At 35.5% G+C, this 13,727-nt stretch overlaps 1 protein-coding gene across 3 annotated transcripts in view; it reads left to right on the top strand.

Annotated features, from left to right (window-relative positions):
• The window catches only part of foxn1 (forkhead box N1), a 31,673-nt gene extending 17,946 nt beyond the window's left edge, over window positions 1–13,727 (top strand). The window contains exons 5-9 of one of the 3 annotated variants that reach the window (XM_087282377.1): window positions 53–171; window positions 3,034–3,130; window positions 6,139–6,346; window positions 8,065–8,520; window positions 12,411–13,727. In XM_087282377.1, coding sequence (XP_087138503.1) covers window positions 53–171; window positions 3,034–3,130; window positions 6,139–6,346; window positions 8,065–8,520; window positions 12,411–12,670 — 1,140 coding nt within the window. In that variant the 3' untranslated portion in view covers window positions 12,671–13,727. 3 annotated transcript variants of the gene reach the window in all.

The following is a 13,727-nucleotide window of genomic DNA, read 5'->3' as shown; positions in this document are numbered from 1 at the left end:
TTTGGCTATTAATATATATTTTTTTCTGTGTGTGTGTGTATACTGTGTCTAGTATTACCCTTCAAGAGGAATAGATACGGTTTCTCACTATTATAACCAAAGTCTCTCAACACAAACATCTCAAGACAGTTCTCCTCAACCACTGTACCCTAAACCAGTCTACTCCTACAGGTATGTATAGCACCTTAACTGATTTATTTTCTGAAGAATTATCTCAAATTTGTTTTAAATAGTCTCAAGGCTTGAGATATAGTATTTGACAGCAGTATATACAGTTGAATTTAGAATTATTAGCCCCCTTTAAATCTTTTTTCTTTTTTTAAATATTTCCAAAATGATGTTTAACAGAGCAAGGAAATTTTCACAGCATGTCTAATAATATTTTTTTTTCTGGAGAAAGTCTTGTTTTATTTTGGCTGGAATAAAAGCAATTTGTAACTTTAAAAAAATCTATTTTAAGGTTAAAATTATTAGCCACTTTCCTGGTATGAATGGGCCTTTTGTCGATTGAACTAAAAGTAAATGCTACCGTTGTGAACAAAACTAGACAATTGTTATTGTGTAGTACTGTGGAGTCATAAATAATAATTATGATAATGTAGGTTCTCAAACTTTTTTCACTGAGTACCCAAGTAAAATGATAAGCACAATGATAACCAGTATTGAAGTAGCATAGTGGGCCTAATTAGGCAGCTACAGCATTGCACAGTTCAAAACGTGGCAGAATAATTCTTCTTATTAAAAATATTTATTATTGTTCGAAACTTTAAACATTATAAATAGTTTGAATGACACTGTTCTGAAAAAGTAAAAAGACTGCTGTACTTAAATGTAAATTATTATATCATTAGTCATTATCACCTATTCATCAAAACCTGGAAACGTTCCTTGGTTTCACTGATCATATCGGTGTTATTTAAAGAAAGCCTGGTACCACTAGTGGTACACATACCACAGTTTAAGAACCGCTTATGCATGCTTTGTATGCATTTGTAAGCAAGGACGTCTGGGAGACGTAATCTGCATGAATAAAAAACTATAGTAATCCATAGTAAATAGTGTGCTATATGTTTTTGAAACAAACTATAGTAATATGTGTATAGTAACTAAGCGTATAATGTAGTACAACTCTTTGCTAATGAATACTACAGCATACTGTAGTAAAGTAAACTGATAAACTGTAATAAAAACTCTGTACTGCAAACTGTGGTGCATAATTATAAAGTAGAAAATTGTACAATATCAAGTTGGATAATTTGTTATCATGATAGTTGTTTTGTACCACAGAAACCATTTAATTACTGCAGCAGTTTAATTCAAGTAATTAACTATAGTATGGTTCAAAATCTGTATATTTACTGTGATGTTAGTATGTTTTATGTAAGTAGCTTACAGTATTTATCACCTCAATGGCAGGCAAATATGTTTTAGTTCATTAGAAAACTCATTTCTCTTCATAATATAAGGATCATGTCCAACATATGTGGTTACTTTCTATTTATATCACTTTTGAAATATGCTATAAATTGTAAAAATACGGATTTTCCTCAATGTTTTCCATTCAGTTTTTTTTTATACTTCCTGCCCTCCAACTAAATTTTGACACAAAATCAGAATTACGTGATTGAAAACAACCTATAATAAAAGCTGACGTAGGGAAGAGCGGGGCACAAAGTAACACTATTTGGTTTTGGCCAAATATCCAACAAAGTAATACGGTTAGACGAACCATTTTTTTTACCTACAATACACAAGCCTCTCCTACACTGTAAAATATTATATGATCAATTAGTCCTGCCAGCATATGTTTTTAGGTCATTGTAACTCATTAAACTAAGTTAATCATGTTCTAACTTAATTGTATAAGTCCTGCAAGCTGTTTTAAGTCAGTTTAACATAATATAAGTTTAACAGACTTATAAGGTTTATTCGACTCAACTTCACAATTTAAGGCCACCAGGATTTTTTTGCATTGCACAAATGAGCACCGATTACTGTTAAATACTGGTAAATTGTTACTATGCACCCCACCTGCAGTGCAAGTTGTAACAGACAGAGAGTTAGTTGTAACACATGCTTAAAAAGTCAGATTTCACACAATTCATTTAATTTCAGTTCACTTTAAATAGTAAATTTCCTCAGTACTTATTTTTTTCTCAGTTGTACATACTGTAGCACAGCATGTTTATTTATTTATCTGGTGGATGAACACATTTGGATTTATTTGCATTATTATCTGGGGCAGCACGGTGGTGCAGTGGGTAGCACAATCGCCTCACAGCAAGAAGGTTGCTGGTTTGAGCCCGGCTGTGTCAGTTAGCTTTTCTGTGTGGAGTTTGCATGTTCTCCCCGTGTTCACGTGGGCTTCTTCTGGGTGCTACAGTTTCTCCCACAAGTCCAAAAACATGTAGTATAGGTCAATTGGGTAGGCTGAATGTGTGTGAGTGGGTGAGTTTTTCCCAGTGATGGGTTGCAGCTGAAAGGGCAATGAATTTATTTGCATTATAGCAATAAAATGTAATTTCTTCTATTAAAAATATATATTTTTAATTTATTTAACTGGTGTTCAACAGTGTGTGGCTTATTTGTAACAACACACTGTTATGACTAACCCTGCTGTGCCGTGTTTTCCTCAAAGTGGGCTAGCAGTCTCTTTTTTACATCTTTCAAAATGGTTCCATCCCTTAGCCTAGAAGACAGTAGTCACAACAATATAAGATTTTGCGTTCATACTTTCACAGATTTTTTTAAATAGAAAAATATTGACAGTAATAGGAAATACTTTTATGCTTGAAAAATAGTTTCTCCTGTGTTTCTCATGCAAATTTTGCCAAACTTTTTCAATAATGGGCAGGAAGACCTCTGCTGACACTGTGGGGATAACTTTGGAAGCATGCCATGGTTAACCCTGAGCAAACACCTTAAAACTCCTTGTTACATTTTACCCTGCATTACTTTGTGCCATGTGCTCCCCTACCTTTGCATATAAGAACCTGCAGCATGCATAAAATGTGAATTGAAATACTTTTGCAGTATCCTTATCTTCCTGGCTTTGAGGAACAGCAAAACAGGGAGCCTTCCAGTGAGTGAAATCTACAGCTTCATGACAGAGCATTTCCCATACTTTAAGGTAAGTTGAATACCAGTTCTCAGAAAAGATTTATCTAATGCACACTTATGTAAGGAGAACAGTTAATAACTTTGAGGAGGATCCTGGCAAAGGCCTGTGTATGCTTAAGATAACAATGCAAACAGAGTTCTTTAACAGAGCAGGAGTCCCTTAGGCATTATGGAATGTGCCTGTAATGGCATGATCTTTATATGCCCTTGTCTTGGGGCTGTTTTGGTGAAAGATTATTTTGGCTTTTCAATTGGTAAATATGCGAACATAAGGGGTGTATGAATCCTCAGATAACTGACAGATGGGCTGTAAGAAATATATTTGTTTAAAGAGCTGTTGCAATCTCGGTTTAAGTTACTGCTTTTTTTCTGTGAACACTCCAAAACAATCATACTGTATATGCCACATTGTATTTTTGGGCATTCGTTTTATTATTGAACAACAACAGTTCTCTTGGTCAGTCTAAAATGTTAATAAACCTCAAACCTAGGTATTTAAGAAAATGATAATAAATTATTGAAAGTCAAATTATGACTTAACGTAATATTTGTGTGCACAATTATTGGACAGCTAAATGGAAAATGAAAACTTTTTCTTGCTTACTAAAAATATTTAAAATATATATTTTTGCTGCTTGTTCAAACAACTTATTAAAAATAGCTGAATTAACACAATTCTTAAGTTTTTTGTGTATTTGCAAATTTGCTGCAGGAGGATTTAACATAAAACAATTGAGTTGCCCCAAAAAACTCAAATAGCTTAATCTATTTGTGTTGGGACAACATTATTTTTTACAGAGTTGTTTATTTTACTCTGTTAAAGTAAAAGATAGCTCAGAATTTGCATTAAAAATATTTAAAAACCCAATAGTGAGCAGATACTAACAATAAGCTGACTTTTTTTAGAATTGGAGATTTAAAAGGCTCAAAATTTATTATCAAATTCTCAGATTATAGGAAATAAATTCTTCAAATAAGTAAATGCTGACATATCTGTCTCCAATGTGAAAGTTTAAAACTCTATTTTATGGCATTTTAGATTCTTATTAAGCAGGGATCACGATCAGGCAATCGTTAACCTTAAAATAAGTTTTAGAATCTGTTACCTTATACTTCTAATGACTCCAATAGCGTTAGTAATTCTGGAAAAATTCTGTCACTGGAGGTTGTCTTTTCTTCTCACCCTGTTTTTCCATCATCCTGCTGAACCAGTGAACATATGATGCCCAATGAGGTTTATTGCATCATTCTTATAGACATTTAATATTTTGCAACCTTTCAGTAAAAATCTCATGTTTGGGCTGTTTTACATGTAAAAGGAGTCCTTTTTGAATTCTGTGCTAAATTAATTGTAATTATTAAGATTTATGCAGTTAGGAATTGGAATATGCTTGTGAAAAATTTTTTAAAGTCTGCGTGAATTTATTTTGCTAGCGCACAATTTGTTTAGGTGAATAAATCATCCATGCAAGTTAATCCACTAAAAAAAATGTTTGTTTTGGTAATCTTAAATCAAAGTCTGACCATTTGCTTCCATGTTTGGAGTGGTATTTTCTGTTAATGTCAGTTAACGACTGTATTAACGACTTCAGCCTTATTCTAATGCTGAGCATAGCATTCAAATTACAGTATGTGCAAAAAGAAAACCCCACCCCCAAATCAATATTCCGTTTCAGTTGGAAGTACATTAAAATACTGACATAAATGTCTCAGCAACTTCCAGTTCACATGGACTTTGACGGGCCTTGAACCGTGCCCCCCTGTCTCAGCAGGGTGTTTTCACACATCTAGTTTGAAAAAAGTCAGGAAAGTGGGTGAGTCCAGCATTATTTAAGTGGGAGTGTCGAATGGCAAAAGAGGGAAGGGTTTGCATGAAAACGGGAATTTCAGTATGTGCATGCGCTGATTTTCACAGCGGCAACACAAATGCAGACACAGCGGAGATAGACAGGGATTCGAAGACTAGCATTTACAGCGGATCTGAGCGCTGTGTGGAAGTGGAGGATTTTCGTTCCATAATATTGTAGGGATATTACTGTAAACTTAGTAAGTAAATCATTTTGACTAAGGTATGTCTTTAAAAACTAAAATAGTACTGCTGACGATACTAACTTAGAAATCTGAATAAACATTAACAAAGAACACTGATCACACAGTTACCAATTTGTGAAGACAGCACAATCAACACTAACTGGAACTGCGTCTTTTTTTAAAAGAAAATACGCAGCAAATTCGGATTTCACCATTTTCAGATTTGAAAATATTCCTTACAAACGTATTTTTATCGCATGTTAGCAGACCACTGTAATCCAGCTGCTTGGATCCACACACGAGCTGTGCTCTCATTCCCTGGTAAATGAAAACCCATTGACAGTGACAAATGGAAACAAAACCTTCCTTGCGGCACATTTATAAATGCAACACTGACGACCCATGTCTCCGAACAATACTTCCTCTTCCACTTGTTTTAATTACGATTGGCGACACAACGTGGTATTTCTTTGATCACTGTAACAAGTAAAAAAAAAAAGAGTCTACAAAGCTATAACATGTTTATTAATGAAGTTGCATCTCATTCACAATAAAGTGCGCTGATTGGTTCAATCCAAGTCTTTCTCATGAATTAATGAACAGATGTGCTGAAAAGTCAATGACGTCACTTTGTATTGGCCAATACAGACAGCCAATCTGCACACTGGAATTTACACAAGGATCTCATGGCCGTGACGTTGAATTTACTGTAAAAAAATGATACTTTCCACACAATTACTTCATGTTGTCCTAACACAAATTATTTAAGTTCGAATTGTTTTTTATTAACTGAACATAAAACAATTAAGTTTCCCCCCAAAAAAACTCAAGAACTGTGTTGATTCAGCTCATTTTAAACAAGTAGTTCAACAAGAACAAGAAGCAAAAAAACATTTTTTTTGAGTGTTGGCTTGTGTAGTACCCTTGCACGCACTGTCCATTGTATGACTGTGAATGAGCCTCATACTTCATTTTTAATTTACTTAGACAGCACCTGACGGCTGGAAGAATTCGGTCCGACACAACCTCTCTCTGAACAAATGCTTTGAGAAGGTGGAGAACAAGAATGGCAACTCCTCTCGGAAGGGCTGCCTGTGGGCCCTGAACCCAGCGAAGGTGGAGAAGATGCAGGAGGAGCTTCATAAGTGGAGACGCAAAGATCCTCTGACTGTACGGAGGAGCATGGCCCGACCAGGTGCACTGCTGTTTCAACATATATTCTGTCATTTTAGGACTGTGTTCATTAACACTTTGAGCACATAAACAGACCAGTTTTTTAGTGCTAGGCCAGAGAACTTGTAGTAGATCACATATCAACCTTGGATTCGGATTCAGGGATTTAAATAAATATAAGTACTGTAGCGAAACATAAAATTAGGATTGCACAGGATAGGACATTGGATGCACTGTTAGGTTACTAGAAATCAAAATACCCATCAGATTATTTTTTTTAGTCATCAGAATCTGCCATTTTTTTTCTTTAAATGCAAATGAGTTGCTTTTCCCCGCCCATCATTGCAATGTGCATGTCTGCTTCTCATGCATTATGTCAGATAAACAGCCATCAGTGATAGAGACAGATACAGATGAAGCTGAAATAAGGTTGCGAGTCAAAAATATATAAAAATAAGTATGTTTATTTGATGTATTTGTCGTATAGAATATTCAAGCCTTTTTGGAATGATTCGAACTCTCGATTCAGATGCCCTGACGTGCTACTGCACCATATGCCTGCGCGCAAACCAATAGGCTATTGCGTTGACTTAATGGTGTAATTTAAAGTACTTATTTTTATGTTTTATTTATACATTGTAAAATAAAAAAAAAATACCTTACAAAAGTATAAAAAGGACAACATGAAAATGTAACAAAAAGCAAATACACTGAAGAGTACTTTGAGCAAAAAATAAATAAATATAAAAATAAAAAACTAATAAAAAACAAACAAACAAATAAATAAAAACACTAGTGCTATCTTACATACTGAAAAAACAAGTCTACAATGTGCTGACCAGAACTAGTATCCAGTACCAAGCTGGGAGTTGGGGGATGGGGACTCAATCAGAAGGAGCAGGGTCAAGCTAATTTAATTTAATGAAACTAGTGCTAGGTCGGTGAAGAGAGTACCGAATTTTCTGTAATTTCTTAAAATAAAAAACATTTTTTATTCAACAAGTGTGAGAAAAAGGAAGAACTCATCCCGGTTAAATTGAACTTATTTTAAATTTATACTGCACAACTATCCTTCTTAAGGTAAATAAATCATGGTAAATAAATGGAAAATAAATCGTAAAACATGGTAAATAAAATCCTGATCATAAATCTAAATAAATCAACATTTTATATGACTATCAGTCAATCTAGGTAATAAATCCATTTCAAATAATGATTCATTCATGGGTTCAATAAAATAAAATAAATACTACCAAGATGGTTCATGCTCAACAACGCTGCATTAAAAAATACATTCATTCATTTATTTTCTTGTCGGCTTAGTCCCTTTATTATTCCGGGATCCGGGTTCGCCACAGCAGAATGAACCGCCAACTTATCCAGCACGTTTTTACGCAGCGGATGCCCTTCCAGCCGCAACCCATTTCTGGGAAACATCCACACACACATTCACACACACACACTCATACACTACGGACAGTTTAGCCCACCCAATTCACCTGTACCACGTGTCTTTGGACTGTGGGGGAAAACAGAGCACTCGGAGAAAACCCAGGCGAACGCAAGGAGAACATGTACACTCCACACAGAAACACCAACTGAGCCAAGGTTCGAACCAGCGACCTTCTTGCTTTGAGGCGACAGCACTACCTGCTGCGCCACTGCGTTGCCTTAAAAAAAAATACAATCAAAAGTAATATATTTATTTGTTCATACTCTCCATTATGCTGATTGTTTTAGAGGAGCTGGAACGTCTTCTTGGTGAGAGACCTGAAAAATTGAAGAGTCACTTCAGTCTGCCCAGCAGCCACACACATTCCCAGCCCTTCAGAGTTAACATGCATCCTGCCTACGGACACCAGCCTGTCCACGAGAATAGGATCCTGAATCAGAAGGCTCTCTACAACCCTTTAACATCTCAAAATGCTGTCCTGCCTCCTCCTTACATTTCTCCAGACCCTTTAGCCTTCCAATACTACTCTCCAGCCACTCATCAGCCCAGCGTCGGCCATCCCTCCAGTCCCAGGACAGGCAGTTTGGATTCACCTCTACCAGCACACACTCCACCAAGCTACAGCACCGCCCTGCAGGCTGGTCACAGCGGGACAGCGAGCATGCAGGAGCTTCTGCTGGATGGAGAAATCAACAATGATGTTGATGCTTTAAATCCCAGCCTTACAGATCTGCAACTACATGGTAAGACATTATTATTTAATTATATTATCATATAGTTATTATATTAATTTCAGATGTATTACTGAAAAATATAAAAATGTTTATATGATTTATTCACAATACAGTTTGTAAAGTAATATTTTCTGTTATGTGGTTGATATATTATATGAGAGACTTGCTACGTTTACCAAATATTAATTCATTTTCCTTTGGTTAGTTCCTTTATTAATCAGGGGTCGCCACAGCGGAATGAACCGCCAACTTGTTAAGCACATGTTTTACACAGTGGATGCCCTTCCAGCCACATCCCAGCACTGGGAAACATCCATACACACTTATTCACACACACTCATACACTACAGTTAATTTCATTTCTTCGATTCATCTATGGCGCATGTCTTTGGACTGTGCGGGAAGTCGGAGCACCCAGAGGAAACCTCACATGAACACGGGGAAAACATGCAAACTCCATTTACCAAACAAGTGAATCTAATTGGATTTGCATTAAAAACCTTAATTGTAAAAGTTATTTATTTTTTGTTCCATGTTTTAAGTTTTTGTTTACTATTCTCCCAAAATCATTCCGCATAGATCTACAGATTTATTTTTTTCATTTATTTATTTATTTGTATTTTTTTTTTTTTTACAAAATTCTGTGCAGAAATAGCATGAAAAATGCCTGTAGATTCTGTTCGGGCCCAGACATTAGTCATGATATCTAGAATAATAAATCAAATCTAAATATTTGTTACTATTATGCGTAATTTACAGTCTGATGCACTGCAAAAAATTCATGGTTGACCTAAATTTTTAAGTTAAATCGAAATAATCTTTTGTGTTATTTTAACTTAAATTACATAATTCATTCATTTTTCTTCAGCTTAGTCCCTTACTCATCAGGTGTCGCCACAGCAGAATGAACCATCAACTATTCCAACATATGTTTTATGCTGCTCTTCCAGCCACAACTCAGTACTGGGAAACACCTACACACTCATATACTCATATTTAATTACATTAAACTGACTAGTTGTTAATATTATTTTTAAAAAAAAAGTTATAGTTCAATTGCAAAAACATATGATCACAGTTTTTAGAATTTTTCAGAAATCAAGTTTTTTTTTCACTGCAATTGTACTCTTTAGTAAACACACACACACACACACACACACACACACACACACACACACACACACACACACACACACACATATGTGTGTGTGTGTGTGTGTATACTAAAGAGTACAATTGCTGTGAAAAAAAACTTGATTTCTGAAAAATTATGTTAATTTCTGTAATATTATGAAATAATAAGTTATTTAATCTTTCTTGCTGTCTTAAAAAAATATTCTTCAAAGAAATAGCAAAGAAATCTGCAAAACCTGTCCAAACATAAGTCATAAGTTAATTCTTTTATGTAAAAAAAAATCAAAAAGGTCATTTTGACTTTTTAGAAATTGATTTTACATCTTACAATTTTTTCAGTTATTACTTTGTCATAGTGGGTAGTGCTGTAGTAGCCTCACAACAAGAAGGTCAGTGGTTCGAGCCTCGGCTGGGTCAGTTGGCATTTCTGTGTGGAGTTTGTATGTTCTCCTCATGTTGGCATGAGTTTTCTCCAAAAGACATGCGCTATAGGGGAATTGAGTAAGCTTAAATGTCTGTAGTGCATGTGTTTGAATGAGTGTATGGGTGTTTCTCAGTTATGGGTTGCAGTTGGAAGGGCATCCACTGTGTAAAACATATGCTGGATAAGTTGGTGGTTCATTCCGCTGTGGTGAACTTGGATTGAAAAAGGGACTGAGCCGAAGGAAAATGAATGAACAAATGAAGTAATGGTTTGTCCTATTTCTGAGTTTATAGATGTCTTGAATGGTGTCTCTAAATTGTAAGTTGTCAAGATTGTAATTTACTAACAGAATTGTAAGATGGAAACTCCAAAACAAAGTCAGAATGTATTATTTTCTTAGTTAACTTTATTATTCATTGTTTTATAGCAGAAAGAATCTTCTATTGGACTGCTGTATTATGGTGCAGTGGCAGAAACCTACAATAGGTGTCAGGCATGAGTAGCTTTACTCTGTGCTGCTATCTTCAACTGTCTAAAACAGGGGTGTCCAAACTTTTTGGGCCGAGGGCCAGATGCAAAAAAACAAACGTTGTCGCGGGCCAAATTTTACATACATCACACAGACACGTGTATGTATATATATGCATATATATATATATATATATATATATATATATATATATATATATATATATATATATATATATATATATATATATATATATATATATATATATATATATATAAATAAATACAGTTGAAGTCAGAATTGTTAGCCCCCGTAAATTATTAGCCCCCTTTTATTTTTTCCCCAATTTCTGTTTAACGGAGAGAAGATTTTTTTCCACACATTTCTAAACATATTAGTTTTAGTAACTTATTTCTAATAACTGATTTATTTTATCTTTGCCATGATGACAGTAAATAATATTTGACTAGATATTTTTAAGACACTTCAATACAGCTTAAAGTGACATTTAAAGGCTTAACTAGGTTAATCAAGTTAACTAGTTAAGTTAAGGTATTTAGGCAAGTTATTTTATAACAATGGTTTGTTCTGAAGACTAAAAGGGCTAATAATTTTGACCTTAAAATGGTTCATAAAAAAATTTAAACCGCTTTTTATTCAAGCCGAAATAAAACAAAAGTCTTTCTCCAAAAGAAAAAATATTATCAGACATACGGTAAAAATGTCCTTGCTCTGTTAAACGAGGGGCTAATAATTCAGGCTTCAACTGTGTATAGATAGATAGATAGATAGATAGATAGATAGATAGATAGATAGATAGATAGATAGATAGATAGATAGATAGATAGATAGATAGATAGATCATAACAAGAACTGCTGCTTAATTGAATGCATGTAATAGCGACACCCGGTGGTTATTTATTGAATTACGTTCATTTTTGTATAGCGGGCCAGATTCTATTGATATTTATAAAAAGCCTCGCGGGCCGCCACAAAACTGATTGCGTGCCGCAGATGGCCCGCGGGCCGTAGTTTGGACACGCCTGGTCTAAAACATTCAAAAAACGAGAACAGAGCAGGGATTAATAGGGTATATGCGGTAGGACTTTTAATTTGTCAGTAACCTGGGTTAAGTTCTTCGGTGAACTGTATGCCATTACAAAATCGGCACGTTTAAGGTCTGTTTTCAACATCAATGCTCTAAAAAAGTCACATTAACCATTCACCGGAAGTTCATCAGTATGGAAAAAAACACTAGCTCCGCATATACCCTATTTCCCCTCAATCTGTAGGCTACTACACTGCGCTGACTTTCTCAAAATGGCGTCTGACATGTTCACGTTTTCATGCTTTCATTAACATTCAACATTAGGTTAACATTTGCTCAGTGCTGAAACAGATTTTCAGAAATGTCGTTTTATTTGAACTTCTGAAAACCCACTGTAGCTTGAACATGTATTTCCCCTGTTCACACTTGTAAAATATTGTGATTTTGGACTGATGTGGGTGACACGGAGGCTCAGTGACGGCGCTCTCGCCTCACAGCAAGAAGGTCTCTGGTTTGAGTCCCGGCTAGGTCAGTTGGCATTTCTGTGTGGAGTTTGCATGTTCTTCCCGGAAGGAAACCTGGGTGCTTCAGGTGCTTCAAATTACAGGTGCTGAGAAAACTAAATTTGCCGTAGTGTGTGTGTGTGTGTGAAAGAGTGAGTTTTAATGTTTCCCAGTACTGGGTTGCAGCTAGAAGGGTATCTGCTGTGTACAACATATGCTGGATAAGTTGGCAGTTCATTACACTGTGGAGTAAAGGGGCTAAGCTAAAGGAAAATGAATGAGTGAATGGAGTGATGTGTTTCATGCTCTCTGTTTTTAAAGGCAGTCTTTGGGAGGAGCTCAGGAACGACAGCCTCGCTCCAGATTCATTGATTGTTATGGACTCGGCCTCTTCTCTAGCCCAGCTCAGCCCACCTCCAGCACGAGACAGTGCGGGGGTCTGCGCGGAGACTGAAGATGGGGTGCAAGGAAGCATTTCTGAGCTTTATCTCAGCAGCTTCTACACAACGGCTTTCACCAGCGCAGAAAACATGCCAGGGCTCATTTCTTCTTCGGCAAACACTGCTATTCCTCTGCTATGAGAAAGACTCCTCTTTACCACTAGAGTGGCGTGTATGTAAGCTAGACATCTTTTTTTTTATCCAGGTATACTTTTGAATATTTAAATAGCGTGAATTCTATGCTGAATGGTCCACTTGTGTTATAAAAATGACATTTGATTTAGGCCCAATCCCAATTTCACCCCTTAGCCCTTCTCCTTACCCCTAACCCTTGTTTTGCTCGTTCATGTGAAGCGGTAGGAGAGTCCCAATTCTCTTTAGCTGGAAGGCGCAGCACTAAGGGGAAGAGCTAGATAGCCCTCAAAATGAAGATTTATCAGGACCACACTTAAAACCAAGGGGTAAGAAAATTTGACAGAATACACCCGCCGCAACGACAGGATCGCTGCACACGGAGGTAAGGAGATCCACAAACTAGTATTTTTTGTCATTATTACTACTTTATATATAAAAAAGAAAAGCTAAAATAAGCTAAGCTAAAAAGAAGCTACAATCTTTTTATTATTATCTACAATCCATAATAATAACACCTGTATATCAGTCCCACAACATTATATAGTTATGACAACATGATATCATTGCCTTCAGTGATTTCCTAAAGATAAGTAGAAGTAGAATTGGGATTGGGCCTAACAGTGCTTAATGAGTGTGCTAAAGAGCTCTGAAAATCCGTTGCTCGATATGACTCTCCGATTGGTGGATTTTTGAAGAGCATCTTGGGTAATGGTCTTTTTCTGCACAAATTCCATTCTTAAAAAGAACTGAATTACAAATAAGTTGAATAAATGAAGATGGATCTACACAGGCACAATCAATCAACCTTATTTTAAATAATTGAGTTTATACTAAAAACTTTTACTCAGAATCTACCTAATAAAACATCAGGAACTAAAGAGCTTGCAATCATTTTATTTTTATACATTTATAAAATTAATACATCTACAAGAGTTGAGATTTGATCACTTTACACAATTCAGAAAATCTAAAAAGTGTACCTAATAAAGCAACCTCATAGTGTAAATCCAAGATGGTGGACATTAAAAAACACACTTCTTTGTTGACACTTCAAAAAATAAAA

This window comes from Danio rerio, chromosome 15 (assembly GCF_052040795.2).
Source record: "Danio rerio strain M-AB ecotype USA chromosome 15, GRCz13ab, whole genome shotgun sequence".
NCBI classification, from domain to species: domain Eukaryota; kingdom Metazoa; phylum Chordata; class Actinopteri; order Cypriniformes; family Danionidae; genus Danio; species Danio rerio.
The sequence above is the reverse complement of the archived record's forward strand: the minus strand, read 5'-3'. Positions and strand labels throughout refer to the sequence as shown.